Here is an 18614-nt window from a genome sequence, read left to right as displayed (position 1 = left end):
AATCATGTAAGCTCAAACTGGATAACTGATTTGCTGGTCATATTCCTATCCCTTCTCTGCCACTTGGCACCCTATACCCCATATTCTTTCTAATCCTCCTACCCTCTCCACCCTCCCCACCTTCTCGCCAACACTCCAACACCCTACCCCCATCAACACTCCTGGAATTTTGGACTTAGCTATTTTTAAAACAGTCAACTCAGTAGCCACCTCCCTCCCCCGCTCAGCTGTCCAGTACTCCGGCCAGCCATCTAGTCCCCCTTCCCCCCACACCAGACCTTCTCTGGTTCCCTGACCTCAGTGAGACTGCAGCCTGTCTGGGGACCTAGGGGAGACATGGAGAAAGAGACGGGGGATCCCCTGGCTGGAGCTGACTGATACAGTAGACAGTCATGGCTGGAGAATTGGATAGCAGACTAATGTTTGACCTCTGGAAACAGTAAGTCAAAATTAATTGCAATTCCTTTAAAAATCTTCTAAATTGAAGTTAGAATCTCATAAAATTATGACATAAACTTGGATGTCTCTGGTGCAAATCTAGGATCTCTTCCATACCAAGGTGCCCCAGTCTCCATTTCTCCTTCTGTCTTAAGCTTTCTGGCCTCTGGCCACTAGAAGTTTAAACCTCCATCTCTCCTCTGGGAGTCTTAGCTGGCTCCTCCTATTACCTCAAGACTTCTGATGAAGTCTCCTTCTTTAGTAGAAGTTTCCTACACCTCCTATTCTGTGGTTTTCTCACCAAGGCCAAATTTAGCTTCAGATGATTAGTCACTGATACCCTCTATCTTGTTCCTATTTATCAGTGCCCTTCACATTGGGCTTCCGAGGGTGAGGCTTACTCCTTGTTGTACATGATTTCTGCCTACAACTCTAGCCCCATCATCTTGTTCTCCTTCCTGCATGACTCTCCCTCAATCATATCCCTAACTCCAGAGAGACTAGTTTGGCAAGAGGGAGTTAGCCCCTCCCCAAGCCTTGTCCTCATCAAAAGACTGACTTCCAAACTTGCAAAGTTAAGATCGATGGAAAGGTAAGATCAATGGAAAGGGTGGTTCTTCAGTCAGATTTGAAGAAAAGTTGACTCATGAAGAAGAAATGTTGACTCATAACAAATATTGATTTGCATGCTTGGTTTGCATCCATTGTTCCATGAGACAGAGGGATAATTTTAGCTCTCTACAGTAGATGAAAGAGACTGGTTCCCTTTTCATTTGAATACTGATTCCAGAGATGGGATGTGTATCCCACCCTTACTCCTCCTTACTGAAAATTCTGACACAAAGGAGGAAAATCAATGAATGACCTCTGGAGGGTGTCCCCTCCTGATGGGGAAGGGTGAATAAGCGGTAGTCTCTGATGTATTTTCAGATCCTAATTCTGTTGGGGAGCCCACTGGTATGACTGAGATCTGATCTATCCACATGGTTCCTCTTTTTGACATTCCTGCTGTTTGATAGCTCAGAATGGGGCAATACAGTGGACTCTGCCCTCCGAGTCCACTCAACCTTTCTTCCACCCCCACCTAGGGGTATTGCATAAGGGGCCTGAAAGTGGTCACAAAAGCAGGGCACAGAGGCTCAACAGCCTCGTGTTTAGTTCAGGGAGACCCATTTCCCCTAAACTCCAGTTAGCTCATTCTTTTCTTGATCTTCCCAGATTCTCTTCACATCATTCTGAACAATCTTCAACTCTTCTCTTCCCCATGCCCAGCCACATTTCTTTTTTCAGTCCCTTACAGGACGTCCGGTCAAAATTCACTAGGTAGGAGGGTCATCAGCTGGAAAGAACCGGAACCTGGGGGGACCTGGCTGGATAGGTATGGGGGATCCAGGCCAGTCCCCTAGTCCCTGGTCCCCCCATGGCAGTCCCCCAACTCTAAGCATTCTCACTCTCCTGCTGCTCCTCTGTGGACATGGTAAGGAAGGGTTAGGTAAGGCTTTGGGGGATCTAGGGGGTAGGCTGCTATGTAGGGGTGGGCATGTGAGCTTGGGTGAATGAGATGAGATGGGTGCTGAGGGGTCCCAGTCACTCGCCCCACTCTCAAATAGGTATATTTTATTCACCATTCAACTTGGGAAAGGGCACTGGGAAAGCCCTTGATCCACAGGCGGGAGAGATCTAGCAGGGCTTACCCATCTTTAGCAAGACTGAATGAGGACAAGACTAGGAAGCTGGGGGCTGGCGGCTGGGGACTGGGAATTGGGGGAGGCTCTCAGTTGGGTTTTAGGATCCGCTGCTATCCCCCCATGAGACCTGGGAGAATTATGGTTGAGGTTGCGCGGGGATCCGGGGACCAGCTCACACTCCTCTCTCCCTTCCGCCCTCAGCTTATTCTCAATGCAAGATCCTCCGCTGCAATGCTGAGTATGTATCTTCCACTCTGAGCCTTAGAGGTGGGGGTTCACCAGGAGCCCTTCGAGGAGGAGGCCGAGGTGGAGGGGTGGGCTCCAGCGGTCTCTGCCGAGCCCTCCGCTCCTACGCGCTCTGCACTCGGCGCACAGCCCGCACCTGCCGCGGGGACCTCGCCTTCCATTCTGCTGTGCACGGCATCGAAGACCTGATGATTCAGCACAACTGCTCCCGCCAGGGCCCCACGGCCCCTCCCCCACCCCGAGGCCCCGTCTTTCCGGGCGCAGGCCCGATCCGCGCCTCTGGCTCCCCAGCCCCGGACCCCTGTGACTATGAAGGCCGGTTTTCCCGGCTGCACCGACAACCCCCAGGCTTCTTGCACTGCGCCTCCTTCGGGGACCCTCACGTGCGCACCTTCCATCACCACTTTCACACGTGCCGTGTCCAAGGAGCTTGGCCCTTGCTGGATAATGACTTCCTCTTTGTCCAGGCCACCAGCTCCCCTGTGGCACTGGGGGCCAACGCCACCACCACCCGGAAGGTCAGGGACTCAACTGCTCCTCCATGGTCACCCCAGGGTTCCACTCCCATGCCAACCCTACTAGTTTTCAGCAATGCAGCTCTATTCCCTTTCCTCCTGAACCACTCTCACATCTTGAATCACTCCCTCCTACCGAACACTTGCTCCTGTAAATCACTTTCCCTCCGTGGGAATTTCACTCCAATGCAGAAAAGAGCTGGGGAGAGGAAAGTTGAGAAGCTCTGGGTTGAGAAGTTACAGAAAGGAAACTTCCTTCTCCTATGGGAGCAGCTGAAGTTGAGCCCAAACAGGAAGGAAAGGGATTGCGCAGGGATGAAATAGTATTGGAACATAAAGACAGGATCAAGGAGTGAGGACTGTGATAAGCCTTGCATCTCTGCTGGGATCAGATCCCTGATTATGTACAATAATGAGGCCTAGCTGATGGAAGAGGGGAGGGTTGCACTGAGCCCCAAATAAACCGTTTTCCCTCTTGCCCTTACAGCTTACCATTATATTTAAGAACATGCAGGAATGCATTGATCAGAAGGTCTACCAAGCTGAGGTGGACAACCTTCCCGCGGCCTTTGAAGATGGTTCTATCAATGGAGGTGATCGACCTGGGGGCTCAAGTTTGTCCATTCAAACTGCTAACCCTGGGAGCCATGTGGAGATCCGAGCTGCCTACATTGGCACAACTATAATCATTCGGCAGACAGCTGGGCAGCTCTCCTTCTCCATCAGAGTAGCAGAGGATGTGGCCAGGGCCTTCTCAGCTGAGCAGGACCTGCAGCTCTGTGTTGGGGGATGCCCTCCAAGTCAGCGACTCTCACGCTCAGTGCGTAGTCGTCGGGGAACTATAACCATAGATACTGCCCGACAGCTGTGCAAGGAAGGGCTGCCGGTTGAAGACGCTTACTTTCATTCCTGTGTCTTTGATGTTTTAATCTCCGGTGACCCTAACTTTACTGTGGCAGCTCAGGCAGCTCTGGAGGACGCCCGAGCCTTCCTGCCAGACTTGGAAAAACTACACCTCTTCCCCTCAGATGCTGGGGTTCCTCTTTCCCCAGCAACCTTCCCAGCTCCACTTCTTTCTGGGCTCTTCGTTCTATGGCTTTGCATTCAGTAACCAGGCCAGCATTCAGTAACCATGATGGGTCTAGAAGTGATTTGCGGAGAGAGATTGGCAAGGGAGAACGTAAGAATCATTGAAGGGAAACAATGAGGGTAAGAAACACATGAAACAATAACTTTTTTCCAGAGTGAGAGAAGGCTGCAGTCTAGGGTTGAAATGATCACAGCATAAGGATTTTGGGCAAGGTTTCTGCATTCCAGACTTCAGTAGGGGCTCTTCACTAATTTTCCAAGTCTTGTTAACAGGAAACAAATTGTTCTAGTCCATCTCCTCCTGAAATCACCCCTACAAGCTTAGAGGTTATGGGGTCCTGAGGATCAGTAGAAAAATCAGTAGAAAACTTAAGGGTTGAGACTTTTAATAGAGAAGAACTGAAAGAGGAAGACATGATCATCACCCATCAGAAACTCAAAATCGAATGATATTTTCTCTTGGAAGGTAGAAAGAGGAGGAAATGATGAGGAAAAGAATCTATTTGATAAGTATAATGTGGGTAAGATGTGTTCTGCTTTCTTGGTTCATAAATGAATTGGGAGTTGTTTGGATTTTGGGTGAAGAGAATCTCTGTCTTTGGAGAATGACACAGGTAGGAAAGAAGCTATCATCCCCAACCCTAACTAATCTGATATTAAAGCTATGGAGTCTTCACATTGTTGTCTATGTTGAATCTCTTTATAGATGCTTAAGATGGCATGAAGTCAATGTGTTCACTCCACCGAAAGAGGGCTCAAAACCGTGAGATATTGTTCTGCCTTCAGGAAGTTTACAGGCTATTAGGGAGACAAACTGACTTACATGAAGGAGTGATGAGTGTGTAATTATTCACTAAATTCCATGATACTGTGAATTCAAATGGGAAGATGATTGAGAAGAACTCAAGAAATAATAAATAATAAGAGGTAATAGAGTAGATGAGATCGGAAGTGATCTTTGAAGACTGGGTAAGATTGGATTTGAATTAAGGATCTTCCAGGCAGGGGAAACCATCTAGACATTCAGATTCATGATTCAGTGAAGAAACCAGCAAAACTCAAATGAAGTAGATGAGAAGTAAGGGCTAGATGGATAGAAGCCAGATTATGAAGTGCCTTGAAAGTGGGGCCAAGGAGTTTAAATTCAATTAACAGCTAACAGTTATTGAGAGCTTAAAACCTGCCAGGCCATTTTCTAAACAATTTAAAATTATTAATTCATCTAATACTCACAACTCTCTAAGGGAGGTAACTTTCTTATCTCTACTGTTATATAAGGAAAATGAGGTACAGGAAGACTAAGCAATTTTTCCATAGTAACGCAGCTTACAGATGGTAGAGCTAGAAACTGAACCCAGAGAATTTGGCTTCGGAGACTTAACTTAATCTCAACACTACACTGTTCTGTCAAGGAAACAGCCACTGAAGATTTTAATTGTGGATGAGGCAGGGAAAGGGAGCTGCAGGCAGTGGCTGCCATCACAAAAACTATTTTCTTCTTTTGTCATATGAAACCCAAAAGGGAGAGCTGGAAAGTAGGGGGAAGCCCCAAATAGAAGGAATCTAATTTGTAGAAGAAAAGAAAATAGAAGCTGTTCTAGTCCAGGATGTTCTAAAGTAACAGTGCTTTACTCTTCCCTCTTCTCTCAGTTTCACCCATCTAACCTTTATATTGGTTAACTCCCCAGGACACACATACACACCAGCCAGTGCTTACCAGACAGAGCGTCCTTTTGGTCTGCTCTTTTAAATTTCTTTTGCAATTCTTTATCTTCTATTCCTGACTCACTATCTTCTCTAAAGACCGCAGCCACTCTGCCATTCCCACAAAGCACAGTCTCTTTACTTTAAAGGTGACCTGCTTCCCTGGTGGCTCAGATGGTAAAGAATCTGCCTGTAAGATACGGGTTTAATCCCTGGGTCAGGAAGATGCCCTGGAGGAGGAAATGGCAACCCACTCCAGTATTCTTGCTTGGAGAATTCCATGGACAGAGGAGCCTGGTGGGTTACAGTCCGTGGGGTCACAGAGAGTCGAATGTGACTAAAACACTTAGATAATCCAGAAAACAATCTGTTCTAATGGAAGAAAATTAGAGGAAATATATCCATTGCTGTTCTCACTTACAGATAACTTAGGCATTTTAATTCAAAACATCTTTTTGAGAAACTGCTCTTTATATTGGTTAACTCAAAAGAGTACATAACTTCATTTCTCAAAATTCCCTTGTGGGAATTTCAAGTAGGTTAAGAAGAATTTCATAGCCAACTGGGGAGTGAGATTCTTTTATGGCACCTGTCATTTGCCCAAACTCAGGGTTAACCCTATTATCAATGGAGTATTTGAAAATGAGTAGTTCAAAATAAGTACATGAAAAAATGTTCAACATCATTACTTATCATGGAAATGCAAATCGAATTTGAAAAACAAGGAGAAAACGCTACATAACCACTGGAATGGTTCAAATTAAAAAGACTGATCATATCAAGTGTTGGCAAATCGTGAAGCTCTGACATGCTATTGGTGAGAATGTAAATTAGTACTACTACTTTGTAAAATTTTTGGCAGTTTCTTCACAAGTTAAGCATAAACTTACCACACACTCTAAACAGTCCACCTCTAAGTATTTATCCAAGAGAAAGGATAAAGACTTATATACAATACCACACAGCAATAAAGTGAAATAAACTACTGATACACACAATAATAGGATGAATCTCAAAATAAGAATGTAAGCGAAAGAAGCCAAACAACAACAAAAAAAAGAGTACATACTGTATGTTTCCATTTGTATAAAATTATAAAAAGTGTAAACCAATATATACTGAGAGAAAAAAGATCAGTGGTTGCCTGTGAATGGTCAGGGGAGGGAGAGAGGGATGGTTTACAAAGACACATGAGGAAATTGGAATAGAATGTTCATTATCTTGATTGTGGCAAAGATTTCAAAAATCATGAAACTATACACTTCAAATATGTGCTGTTTATCAAACATTAGTACATCTAATAAACGTGTAAGTAAAATAAATAGGTAGCTGATCTTTCCTTCTTCCTTTGGTGGGTCAGTCAAAGGAAAGACTATTGTATGAAAAGGAAGATTATAACAGAATTTCCTTCTTCTAGGAAAACACAGGAAAGAAGAGGATGACAAGGCAAAGAAAGAGAGCATTTAGGGACTTCCCTGCTGGTCCAGTGGTTACGACTTCGCCTTCTAGTCCAGGGGGTGTGGGTTTGATCCCTGATCTGGGAACAAAGATTCCACATCCCTTGGGGCCAAAACACTAAAACATAAAACAGAAGCAATATTTTAACAACAAAACATAAAACAGAAGCAATATTGTAACAAATCCAATAGAGACTTTAAAAATGGTTCACATAAAAAAAGAAGGAAAGAGAATATTTAAATATTCTATACTCTCTCTTCTAGCATAAGGACCATATTCCTTCCTCCAGATTCTCAAGGTCAGGGATCATGGAAAGGACATTTTGTGGTTTAAAAACAAACTGGTGCTTCATTTTTGTCTTTCCCCTCCACTAAGTCAGCAGATGGCGCTGATGACTAAAAAGAATTACCCAGTGGGGCTGGAGCAAGTCTTTAGGAAAAAGAAAATGAATTTCTTAGATTGTCTAATATGTTGACCAAATGAGAGAAAATATTAATAAGTATTTGACAGAATTGGCATTTCAGAAATAAACTTAATGGAGGCAGGTTCAAGAGGGAGTGGACATATGTATATACTTATGGCTGACTCACGTTGCTGTACGGCAGAAACCAACACAACACTATAAAGCAATTACCCTCCAATTAAAAATAAATTAAAAAAAGAAATAAACTAAATGTAGGTGCATAATAAACTAAATAAATTGCTTAAATAATTATGGGTTCATAACAAATAAAGGGTTGTTCAAGACATGAAACAGTCAAAATATACTACTTGACTCCACAATTGATGTTATTTATAGTGATAATATATAATTAATATAGTCGTAATTGAATTGTGGTGCTGGGGAAGACTCCTGGGAGTCCCTTGGACTGCAAGGAGACCAAGACAGTCAATCCTAAAGGAAATCCACCCTGAATATTTATTGCAAGGACTGATGGTAAAGCCCTAATACTTCAGCCACCTGATGCAAAGAGCCAACTCACTGGAAAAGATCTTGATGCTGGGAAAGATTGAAGGCAAAAGGAGAAGAGGGTGGCAGAGGATGAAATAGTTAGATAACATCACCAACTCAATGGACATGAATTTAAGCAAACTCTGGGAGATAGTGAAGGATAGGGAAGCCTGGCGTGCTGCAGTCTGTGGGGTCACAAAGAATTGGACACTTAGTGACTAAACAACAACAATAGTGATAATAATGTAAATATTGACTACTGATTTGGCCAAAATTGTGATATAACTCTATCAGGAGGATGAGGTAGGAGGAATGGGAAGGTAGGGATAGGGAGTATGGTGTAAGATACTTAAAATTTCAAATACTGTAGCAAAAAGACAGTATGATATGTCTAATATTGGGCTGCCCTGGTGACTCAGATGGTAAAGAGTCTGCATGCAACGCAGGAGATCCGAGTTCTCTCCCTGGGTGGGTAAGATCCCCTGGAGAAGGGAATGGTTATGCACTCCAGTATTCTTGCCTGGAGAATCCTATGGACAGAGGAGCCTGGGGGCTACAGACCAAGGGTCGCAGAGTTGAACATGACTGAGCTACTGACCCTGTGGACTGCAGCACGCCAGGCTTCCCTGTCCTTCACTATCTCCCAGAGTTTGCTCAAATTCGTGTCAATTATTTATAAATTAAGAAATAAAAGAAGAAATATATAATTTAGAAATATGAGAGGCTTCCCTGGTGGTCCAGTGGTTAAGAATCTGCCTTGCAATGCAGGGAACGCTGGTTCGAACTCTGGTCTGGGAAGATCCCACATGCCAAGCAACAACTAAGCCTGTGTACCACAACTACTAAAACCCGTGCACCTAGAGCCTGTGCTCCTGTGCTGCCACTGCAACAAGAAGGCGGTGCACTGCAGCTAGAGAAAGCCCTGTAGCAATGAAGACCCAGCACAGCCAAAATCAACAAATTAATTATTAATTAATTCATAAAAAAGAAATATGAAGTATATACCAGATGAAAAAGTTGAAATAATGGAAAGATAAATAATTAGAGTGAACTGAGAACTGCTGTTTTTTTGTGTGTAAGAATTAAAATTATGGGATTTTTGACTAAGTTATATTACATTATTTTGATTTTAAAAAAGAGACCGCATTTCTACCTTGGCCAGTCCTGAGTATTTCCCCTTAACTTCTTATACTTGTGGACACTTCCATCATTCTTCAAACCCACCCAACCCCCTTCCTACCCACTTCACCTTACCTTGTATACTTCATGGCAAGTTCCTTCCCACATTTCTTCTCAAGGAAGCAGAGATCATTTCCATGGTCCAGTAATGGCAGGTTCTCCAAATCAGTGCCAAGAAACTGCAGCAGCACTAAGGAAAGGAAGGAAGGCAGAACATTAGAAAATAATAGGACTTCCTCAGTTTTCCTGCCTACACCCAAACCAAATTATTCATCATCCCCCTAATAGTTATTAGGAAGAAATAAGTCACATATGTTTCCTGAGATATAATCTATTCGTGCTTGAAGGGTGGGCTTTGAGAAAGTGAAAGAGAAATCAGGAAATATAATTGGATTCTGCCCCTACTGCAGGGTTACTGTGGAATCATTCTTTGCTACTGGTTCCAAAAGAATCAATCTTTTGAATATCAAGGGTTTTGTGGACTTCCCTGGTGGTATAGCAGATAAGAATCCACCTGCCAATGCATGGGACACAGCTTCCATCCCTGGTCTGGGAAGATTCCACAAGCCTCAGAGCAACTAAGCCTGTGGGTCTTCACTGTAGAGCCCACAAGCCACAACAACTGAAGCCCATATTCCTAGAGGCTGTGCTCTAAAACAAGAGAAGCCAAAGGTAATGAGAAGCCTCTGCACTGCAATGAAGAGTGGTCCCTGCTTTCCACAACTAGAGAAAGCCCTTGCACAGCAACAAAGGCCCAATAAAAACTGTGATTGGTCTTTGATACAGCACTCTTCTTTTACTTCTACCTATGAGGAACTATTAAGTTGAATTTTAAAAAAAATTAGTCTTTCATCCTGCCTTCCAACCTCACTCCAGCAAAGAATCAAAAAGTCCTTCGCTGAAAGTGTAGCGCCTGAAACAGAAAATGTTCTGCCATGGTTTAATTTTCTCTTTATGGAGGTCACTGCCCTGCATCTTGGAGAAGGCAATGGCAACCCACTCCAGTACTCTTGCCTGGAAACTCCCATGGACAGAGGAGCCTAGTAGGCTGCAGTCCATGGGGTTGCTAAGAGTTGGACACGACTGAGTGATTTCACTTTCACTTTTCACTTTCACGCATTGGAGAGGGAAATGGCAACCCACTCCAGTGTTCTTGCCTGGAGAATCCCAGGGATGGGGGAGCCTGGTGGGCTGCCGTCTATGGGGTCGCACAGAGTCGGACATGACTGAAGCGACTTAGCAGCAGCAGCAGCCCTGCATCTACCACGACCAAGCCTACAGGGAGAATACCATCATTGCTGGAGAAGAAACCAAAACCAGAAGGATAGGCAATGGGATGGGCTAAATATGCGACATATTAGCTGATCAGGCTAAAATAATCCTACGGATTGACTTTGACGCTTATTTAGAATTTTTGGAACACCTAAATTATGCCAGGCCATAAGACAACATGGCTCCTATCTTTGGGGAACTCAGTTTAGTAGGGAGGAACAAATAAACAGATATATGATTAACATTTATAATACAGAGAAATACATCCAATATGCTATTGAGAACACAAAGAAAGTGACAAATCTGCTTGTAGAAATCAGAGACATCTTTACAAAGGAGGTGACTTTTTTTTTTTTTAAGGATCAGAGATGTGCTAGGCAAGATTTTCAAACCATAAATTAGATGAATTTCATCCTAGTTCTGTGAATTAAGCAAGCCTCTTGAGCTCTCTATATTGCAATATTCCTTTCTGCAAAAATATCTGCCTATCCGGTAAGAATCAAATGTTTGTGTAATTGCTTTATAACACACATGTGTATTTAGCTGTATGTACACTTTAAAATGCATTAACACAGAAAGTTCTCTGAAATGGATGAAAAACAGAAAACTGTTTTAATATGTAATTCCTTCCTTTCAGTCATAAACACCTTCCTCTGCTCCTTCTCGAGATCAAAAAATCATCTTCCTCACTCAGGGAGCTGTCTGGTCAAGTTTCTAGTCTCAGAAACGCTTCTGTGTGGACTAAGGATCTCGATTTTGTTGTTGTTGTTCAGTTCGCTCAGTCGTGTCCAACTCTTTGAGACGCCATGGACTGCAGCACTCCAGGCTTCCCTGTCCTTCATCATCTCCCAGAGTTTGTTCAAACTCATGTCACTGAGTCAGTGATGCCATCCAACCATCTCGTCCTCTGTCGTCCCCTCCCCCTCCTGCCTTCAATTTTTCCCAGCATCAGGGTCTTTTCTAATAAGTCAGCTCTTTGCATCAGGTAGCCAAAGTATTGGAGCTTCAGCATGAGTCCTTCCAATGAATATTCAAGATTGATTTCCTTTAGGATTGACTGGTTTGATCTCCTTGCAGTCCAAGGGACTCTCAAGAGTCTTCTTCAACACCACAGTTCAAAAGCATCATTTCAATTCTATGCCACTTAGGTTTGTCATAGCTTTTCTTCCAAGGAGCAAGCCTCTTTTAATTTCATGGCTGCAGTCACCATCTGCAGTGATTCTGGAGCCCAAGAAAATAGTCTGTCACTGTTTGCACTGTTCCTCTATCTATTTGCCATGAAGTGATGGGACCAGATACCATGATCCTAGCTTTTTGAATGCTGAGTTTTAAGACAGCTGTTTTACTCACCTCTTTCACCTTCATCAAGAGGCTCTTTAGTTCCTCTTCGCTTTCTGCCATAGGGTGGTGTCATTTGCATATCTGAGGTTGTTGATATTTCTCCCAGCAATCTTGATTCTGGCTTGTGCTTCATCCAGCCCGGGATTTCTCATGAGGTACTCTGCGTATAAGATTAAATAACCAGGGTGACAATATACAGCCTTGACGTACTCCTTTCTCAATTTGGAACCAGTCCATTGTCCCATGTCTGGTTTTAATTGTTGCTTCTTGACCTGCATACAGGTTTCTCAGGAGGCAGGTAAGCTGGTCTGGTATTCCCAACTCTTTAAGAATTCTACAGTTTGTGGGACTTCCCTGGCGGTCAAGTGGTTAAGACTCTGTGCTTCCACTGCAAGGGGTGCAGGTTCAATCCCTGGTCAGGGAACTAAGATCCCACATGCCATGCAGCAAGGCCAAAAAATAAATAAAAATAATTAAAAAAAAAAAAAAGAATTCTACAGTTTGTCCTGATCCATACAAAGACTTTAGCATAGCCAGTGAAACAGACGATCTCGATAGTACTTTATCCACTGGGTGGCAGGGCTGAGCCAACTGGATTACAGAATTGTGTAAGAAAGAACTTCTCAGAAAAGGGGAAGTTGGGTTAAGGACAAAATGTCCCATCTCCCTCATTTTTATAAACATCAGTACAGTCCAACTTTCCCTCATAGGAAAACAAACCATCACCTCTCACCGCCTCACCACCCTTGCTCTATACATAACTGGGCCATAGGCTTTGAGGAAGAGGGACTGGTTATGTTCAAGTGTAGCAGAAGGAACCGAGATTAGGTTTCTTATTGTTAATAAGATACAGTACTAGGTTCTGAATTAGTGGCATATTCTATTGCAAAGATATATCCCAATCTATCAATTTAATTTATATTTAATAACCTATTTTCTCTATGAAATGTACTTTTCTAGATGCTATGAAGAATAAACATATTTAAAAGGACACAGATCCTGCTCTCTAGGAATTCATTCCATAGGACAGAAAAGAAACTTTACATGTAAGTTCCATATAAGAAATAGTTTAAAAATATGGAATGGAGTATTCAAAGAGAATGGAATTCTATTTGGTTATAAGGTGAGAGATAAAGGGATTTGGGAATCAGGAAAGGTTTCATAGAGGAAAAGTTATTTGGCTGTCTACTGAAGAGTGGGTTCAGTTCAGTTCAGTTCAGTCGCTCAGTCGTATCCGACTCTTTGCGACCCCATGAATCGCAGCACACCAGGCCTCCCTGTCCATCACCATCTCCCAGAGTTCACTCAGACTCACGTCCATCGAGTCCATGATGCCATCCAGCCATCTCATCCTCTGTCATCCCCTTCTCCCCTGCCCCCAATCCCTCCCAGCATCAGAGTCTTTTCCAATGAGTCAACTCTTCACATGAGGTGTCCGAAGTAGGATTTAAAAAAGTAGAGATGGGGAGGAAAGTCGGGCATTCCAGGTAGAGAGAAAAGTATAAGCAAATGCAGAGAAGGATATATTAAGGGAACGCGGTGTACTCAGGTTTGGCTGAGTAGAATACATTTCTGAGGAAGTAGTGGGAAATGAGACTGGAAAGTTTAGTTGAGGTCACTTTGTGAAGGCTTTAAATACTAGGTTGAAGTATTTTAATTTGATTCAGTAAGCAGAGGGTTTGGGAACATCACAGAACAGATAGGAACTCAACTGTGTAAGATTAATCTAGTTGAGGTTTATGGATTACAGCAGAAAGATCAGTTTAAAACTATCAAAAATAACTTATGCAAAAGTGTTAATAACAAGGATATGAATCAGAGTGATGGCAATAGAGTAAGAAATAACAGCTTCTAGAAAAACAATGGAATGATGGCCTCTTCAGAATCTGGCAATTGACTGAATGTGAGGAATGTCAGAAAAGAAGGAATTGAAGACAGTTTTTAGATTTTATGCCTCGATATCTAGGGGAACATATAATGGTCCCATTAAAAGAAACAAGAGTAAGAAGCGAACTTGAGCACAGGGAGAAGATTATGAATTCTACTAGACAAGTTGAGTTTGATGCCAACTAGAACTTTCAAGACAGGCCAGACGTTTCCATGAGTGATGTACAGATGGGCAAACTGAACAGCAAAGACTGAAGACAGAAAAGGAGAGAGCCAAGCAGAAAAGCTTTCAGTAGGGGAGAGAAGAAAGGAACTGCTGACAAGGGAGAAAAGGATAAAGTCCAAAAGAACATTTAAATTTACAAAGATGGCAGTTTTAAAATTATATAGAAGTCAAGGGGAATATGGCCTAAAAAATCACCATGGTTTCCTCTGGAAACTTAAGGAAAACCATTTTAGTGACAGAAGAAGCCAGGCTACAAAGGGACAAGTTTAGCCAACAGATAAAGTTGGTATAAGTTACTCTCTTAAGAAATTTAACAGTAAACAAGAGAAAACATGGGTGACAGCATGAAAAGGGAAAAAAATCTTTTGTATCATAAGGCTACCTTAAGAAATATCTTAAAGGCGTCTGCAGTAGCTTTGAACAAATTAATTCACCTCCTCTCTCTATCTTTCCCTGAAGTTGGACAACTCTCAGATCTTCTTTCCTTCCTCAACATAGTAGAAAAATAGAGACACCAATAAACATAAAATATGGACTTCAAGATGAGATGATTTCTTTTTCTTTAATGGCTGTTCTGGGTCTTCTAAACTGCTGGGGCTTATCTTTAGTCGAGGCAAGTTGGGGCTACTTACTAGTTGCAGCGCTCAGACTTCTCACTGGAGTGGCTTCTTTTGTTGCAGAATACAGGCTTCAGTAGTTGCAGCTCCTGGGCTCTAGCACACAGGCTCAACAGTGGCCCACAGGCTTAGTTGCTGCAAAGCATGTGGGATCTTCTCAGATCAGGGATTGAACTTGAGTCTATAACATTGGCAGGCTGATTCTTTCCCACTGAACCACCAGGGAAGACCCAAGATGAGTGTTTTTTAAATTTAGGTATGATTGACATACAACATTATATTAGTTTCAAGTGTACAATCTAATGATTGACATTTAGATATGTTGCAAAATGATCACCACAATAAGCCTAGTTAACATCTGTGATCATATTTAATTACAGGATTTTTTTCTCGTGATGAGAACTTTTAAGATCTACTCTCTTAGTAACTTTCACATAAGCAATATAGCATTATTAACTATAGTCACCATGCTGTGCATTACATCTCTATGACATTTATTTTATGACTGTTAAGTTTATACCTTTTGACTCTCTTCACCCACTTCACCTACTCCCTAACCCAGTCAACCAGCAATCTGTTCAAATGAAGTGGTTTTTTGTTGTTGTTGTTGTTGTTTTAATAATTAAACTGAGAAACAAGAATCTTCAGAAAACAAACTAGAGACAAGATTCTAGAAAGTGTTAAGAATCCTGAGTTTGGAGAGTGGCTCCACCAGTTACTAGCTATACATCCTAGAGCAAGTCTGCTGCTGCTGCTAAGTTGCTTCAGTCCTGTCCATCTCTGTGTGACCCCATAGACGGCAGCCCACCAGGCTCCCCTGTCGCTGGGATTCTCCAGGCAAGAACACTGGAGTGGGTTGCCATTTCCTTCTCCAAGAGCAAGTCTACTTAACTAAAATAAGAAAGTACCTCTCTTAAAAAAAAAAAAGACTGGTAGAGTCCCCTTTAACTTTAATATTTTATGGAAGTAACTCTCTAACAAAAAAAATGACTGGTAGAGTCCCCTTTAATTTTAATATTTTATGAGTCTTATCCTAAACCCTTTACAGTGAAGATCAAACAAGAAACCATGTGTTAAAGCACTGAGAAGCAGGACAACACATTAGAAAGAGTACCTACTTAATTTATTTATTTTGGCCACACTCAAGGCATCTTAGTCCCTGACCAGAGTCTAAATCCATACCCTCTGCAGTGGAAGCAGGGATACTTAATAGTTGGGCTGCCAAGAAGTCCTCAGGAGTACCTACTTTAGATCAGACAAACCTGGGTTCAAGATTTTGCTCTACTTACAAATCGGTGACTGCAGGCAAATTACTTAACCCTCTGAGCCTGACTTAACCCTGAGTCACAGAGTTATTGTGAGAATTAAATGAAATAATCTAACCTTAAATCCTTCTAGAACAAGGTGACAGATGAATTTATAAATAAAATATTACTGAGATAATTATGTAAAGGACCTGGTCTATTACAGGTGCTCAGTGACTTGGAGGAATACCTGACGTTGATCAGCCTCAAATGCCACACTCTCTTTTAAACTTTTATTTGTCTCTAAATTAATATTCCCTAGAGGAAAATGGGAAAGATAAAAGGGAAATTTTCAGAGTGGAAATGAAAGTAGTGATTAAAAGGATAAAAAAGGGGGCTATTAGGAACCTTGAGTCTTTAGAGTCCTAGATGTTTATCAGAGCATAAGTTAAGGAAAAGAGAAATGCAAGCAGCTCCTTGTATTTAATTGGAACTGAGGGTAGAGGGCACTTCCCTCCCTAGAAGCTTTGGCTTTGCTCAACCACCTCCTGTAAAGCAAACAATTACCGCTTGGTTTCCTATTGATACTGGGATTGAAGAGGGTGGGGAAGGAACAGGTAAAGATGATCTAATCTGCAAAACTCTTGGATTTAGCCCTCCTTTGCTGTTCCTTACTGGACCTGCTGTCTTCCTCCCTTGCACCCCACAAATGTTTGTACTCTGTTTTCAGGACAGAAGTTTGTAAGATTTTTTTCTTCTTTGGCACAGGAACTGAGAAAAAGAATCAGAAGGCACGTTTTTATCAGAATACCAGGTTATAAGGTGAAAGGTTGTAAACAACTCTGTCCAGGACAACTCCATTTCAGAACATGTCTTGGCTACAGGCCTGGTAGGCAGCAGCTGCCAAAGTGAAATCTTTTTCTGGCATTTAAGGGAACCCAGGCACAAAACAGCACAAACAAGTGGTCTGCACCAAGTTTTGCAAAACGGGAAAGAAAGAAGAAACTGGAGCCCAAGAGAGGGACTTAAAGCAAAAGAGAATGGTATTAAGATTTTTTTAAAAAAAGCAAGTCAGTACTCCATAGCTGTGACCAAGTAAATACTGGCATTCCCCTTTCTCTAAGATGTTCCAAATATATACCACCCTGGTCTGTCACATTCACCTCTCCTGCCTGCCCCTCAACATTTATGCAGTTACACATCACACACTGTTTAATAATATTGTCATTATGTATTTATTTGTCAACATTTTGGTATTTCAGATTTACATACACTTCCACATCTATCAACCTAAAAATTCTCTCAGAAGCTACAATTAAACATTTTACAATTACTTTAGTGAGAGTCTCACCTTCCCTGCTCTACCTACTTCAACCAATATTGCTGACCAACTAAAAACAACTCAGGCCTTATTGGTTAACTTTCTTAAACAGGGTGCCGCCTCAAAACCACACACCCTAAGGATCAACATGTTCCCCTTTTTGTTCTGGGGGTTGGTCCTGTGGGTGTGTGTTTTCCAGTAGTCTTGATGCCTGATTCTTGAGCTTGCTTAATAGTGCAGTTGGGTTGTAACTTGTTAGCCTTAGGGTGTCAACCCAGTTAGGGTGTGCAAGAACAAGTAAGAAGGATCCTTCACAGCAGTGAATAGCCATCTTCTTGCTAAGAGGGCAGGATCTCTACATATTCTAATGCTTCTTGTTTACTTCCCCATCTCAGTCTTGGGAACACTGTCTTCCTCTCTCTAGCACAAGAAATGAGATAATAATCTCCTGATTTTCCAACCCATGGGGAGGAACTCAGGAATCAAAGAAAAGGGAGAAGAATTCCTGTATCTGTGCACACAAGTCTTTCTTACTGCATCTCTGAAAAATTTCTCAGGAGTCAGCTCCTAAGGCACCTCACGGCCAGCTAGGGAAAAACCCATCTGACAGAGAGCCAAATAACACAGGATGAAGAGTCAGGGTTTCTTTTAGCTTTAACATACAGTGTGCTAACGATCCTTCTGTCTTTTCTTCCCTTTCTTACCTATTTCTAAACAGTTTAGGGGGGAAAAAAAAAACTTTCCAAAGACTGCAGAATGGTTCCCTCAAACAGAAATACGGCCATCTTTCCCTGACACTTTCCCTCTGACGATTGACAACTTTCCTGCTTTTAACTAATTTGAAGGCTGTGAGGAGTGTGGGCAGCAGATTTAGAGGTGTACCTCTGATTTAGTAAGTTGGAAGGGGGAGGAAGACGAGACAGTTAAAATAACTCAGGAAAAAGATGACTAGAGTGAAGCCTTTTTTTTTTTTTTTTTTTAATTACTTTCCTGGAGAAGCAGGGAGTGAGATACTCAGAGCCCAAAGAACACACTTTAACGAAGAGGTAATGAGGTAACTGAGAGACCATAAATAAAGTGTTCCCTAACTCTGCAGATCAGGGACTGAAGAGATGACGGGATAAGTGGCAGGATGTGGATACGCCCGTACTGTACCAGTCCAGAGAACAGAGAGAACCGAGTGGAGGACGCAGGGGCAGAGGCACACGGACCGGAGCCCCCAGCCTCCAGCCCAGGGGGCTAGAAAGGGAGTGGGGGATGGCTAATCAGTCCCATATATTCACTTTGCTGTGACCGCTGAAGAGAGGTTAAAAATTTGTGACAAGTTCTCTTTTCCTTCCCACACAGCCGGGATTTTTTATGGGGGGAGCGGGGAGGAGCAGGGGGTTGTTTGTTGATTTTTGAGAGATGCGGGGCAAGAGAAGGACAAAGCGGATC

General features: G+C 42.6%; 1 protein-coding gene and 1 long non-coding RNA gene across 8 annotated transcripts; one reads left to right on the top strand and one right to left on the bottom strand.

The window, feature by feature from the left end:
• The first annotated feature begins 308 nt into the window (after positions 1 to 308).
• On the top strand, positions 309 to 7002 carry HJV (hemojuvelin BMP co-receptor). Of its 6 annotated transcripts, none has more exons than XM_015092214.4 (4): positions 309 to 439; positions 1729 to 1915; positions 2328 to 2890; positions 3375 to 7002. In XM_015092214.4, the coding sequence occupies exons 2-4, from the start codon at positions 1819 to 1821 to the stop codon at positions 3996 to 3998; spliced, it is 1284 nt and encodes a 427-aa protein (XP_014947700.2). In that variant the 5' UTR covers positions 309 to 439; positions 1729 to 1818; the 3' UTR covers positions 3999 to 7002. The 6 variants fall into 6 exon arrangements, with proteins under 6 accessions (XP_014947700.2, XP_014947701.2, XP_014947703.1 ...); XM_015092215.4 differs by having other exon boundaries at positions 1711 to 1915; XM_015092217.4 differs by lacking the exon at positions 1729 to 1915 and having other exon boundaries at positions 2328 to 2364.
• LOC132659544 (uncharacterized) lies at positions 4514 to 14827 on the bottom strand. 2 transcript variants are annotated; one of them, XR_009600080.1, is made up of 4 exons: positions 14628 to 14827; positions 11892 to 12042; positions 9345 to 9459; positions 4514 to 7255 (listed from the first exon to the last, which is right to left on the bottom strand). It is a non-coding gene; the product is annotated as an uncharacterized LOC132659544 (long non-coding RNA). The 2 variants fall into 2 exon arrangements; XR_009600081.1 differs by lacking the exon at positions 14628 to 14827 and having other exon boundaries at positions 11892 to 12571.
• Positions 14828 to 18614: the final 3787 nt, after the last annotated feature.

Source organism: Ovis aries, chromosome 1, assembly GCF_016772045.2.
Source record: "Ovis aries strain OAR_USU_Benz2616 breed Rambouillet chromosome 1, ARS-UI_Ramb_v3.0, whole genome shotgun sequence".
Classification (NCBI taxonomy): Eukaryota; Metazoa; Chordata; class Mammalia; order Artiodactyla; family Bovidae; genus Ovis; species Ovis aries.
This window is presented reverse-complemented; position numbering and strand designations above follow the sequence as displayed.

Bases quoted from the DNA above. Each gene is read 5' to 3' on its own strand.
- HJV (XM_015092214.4), top strand. From the start codon at position 1,819: ATGGGGGATCCAGGCCAGTCCCCTAGTCCCTGGTCCCCCCATGGCAGT. The intron at 1,916-2,327 runs GTAAGGAAGGGT...TTCCGCCCTCAG, and splicing joins GCTGCTCCTCTGTGGACATG to CTTATTCTCAATGCAAGATC. The intron at 2,891-3,374 runs GTCAGGGACTCA...TTGCCCTTACAG, and splicing joins ACGCCACCACCACCCGGAAG to CTTACCATTATATTTAAGAA.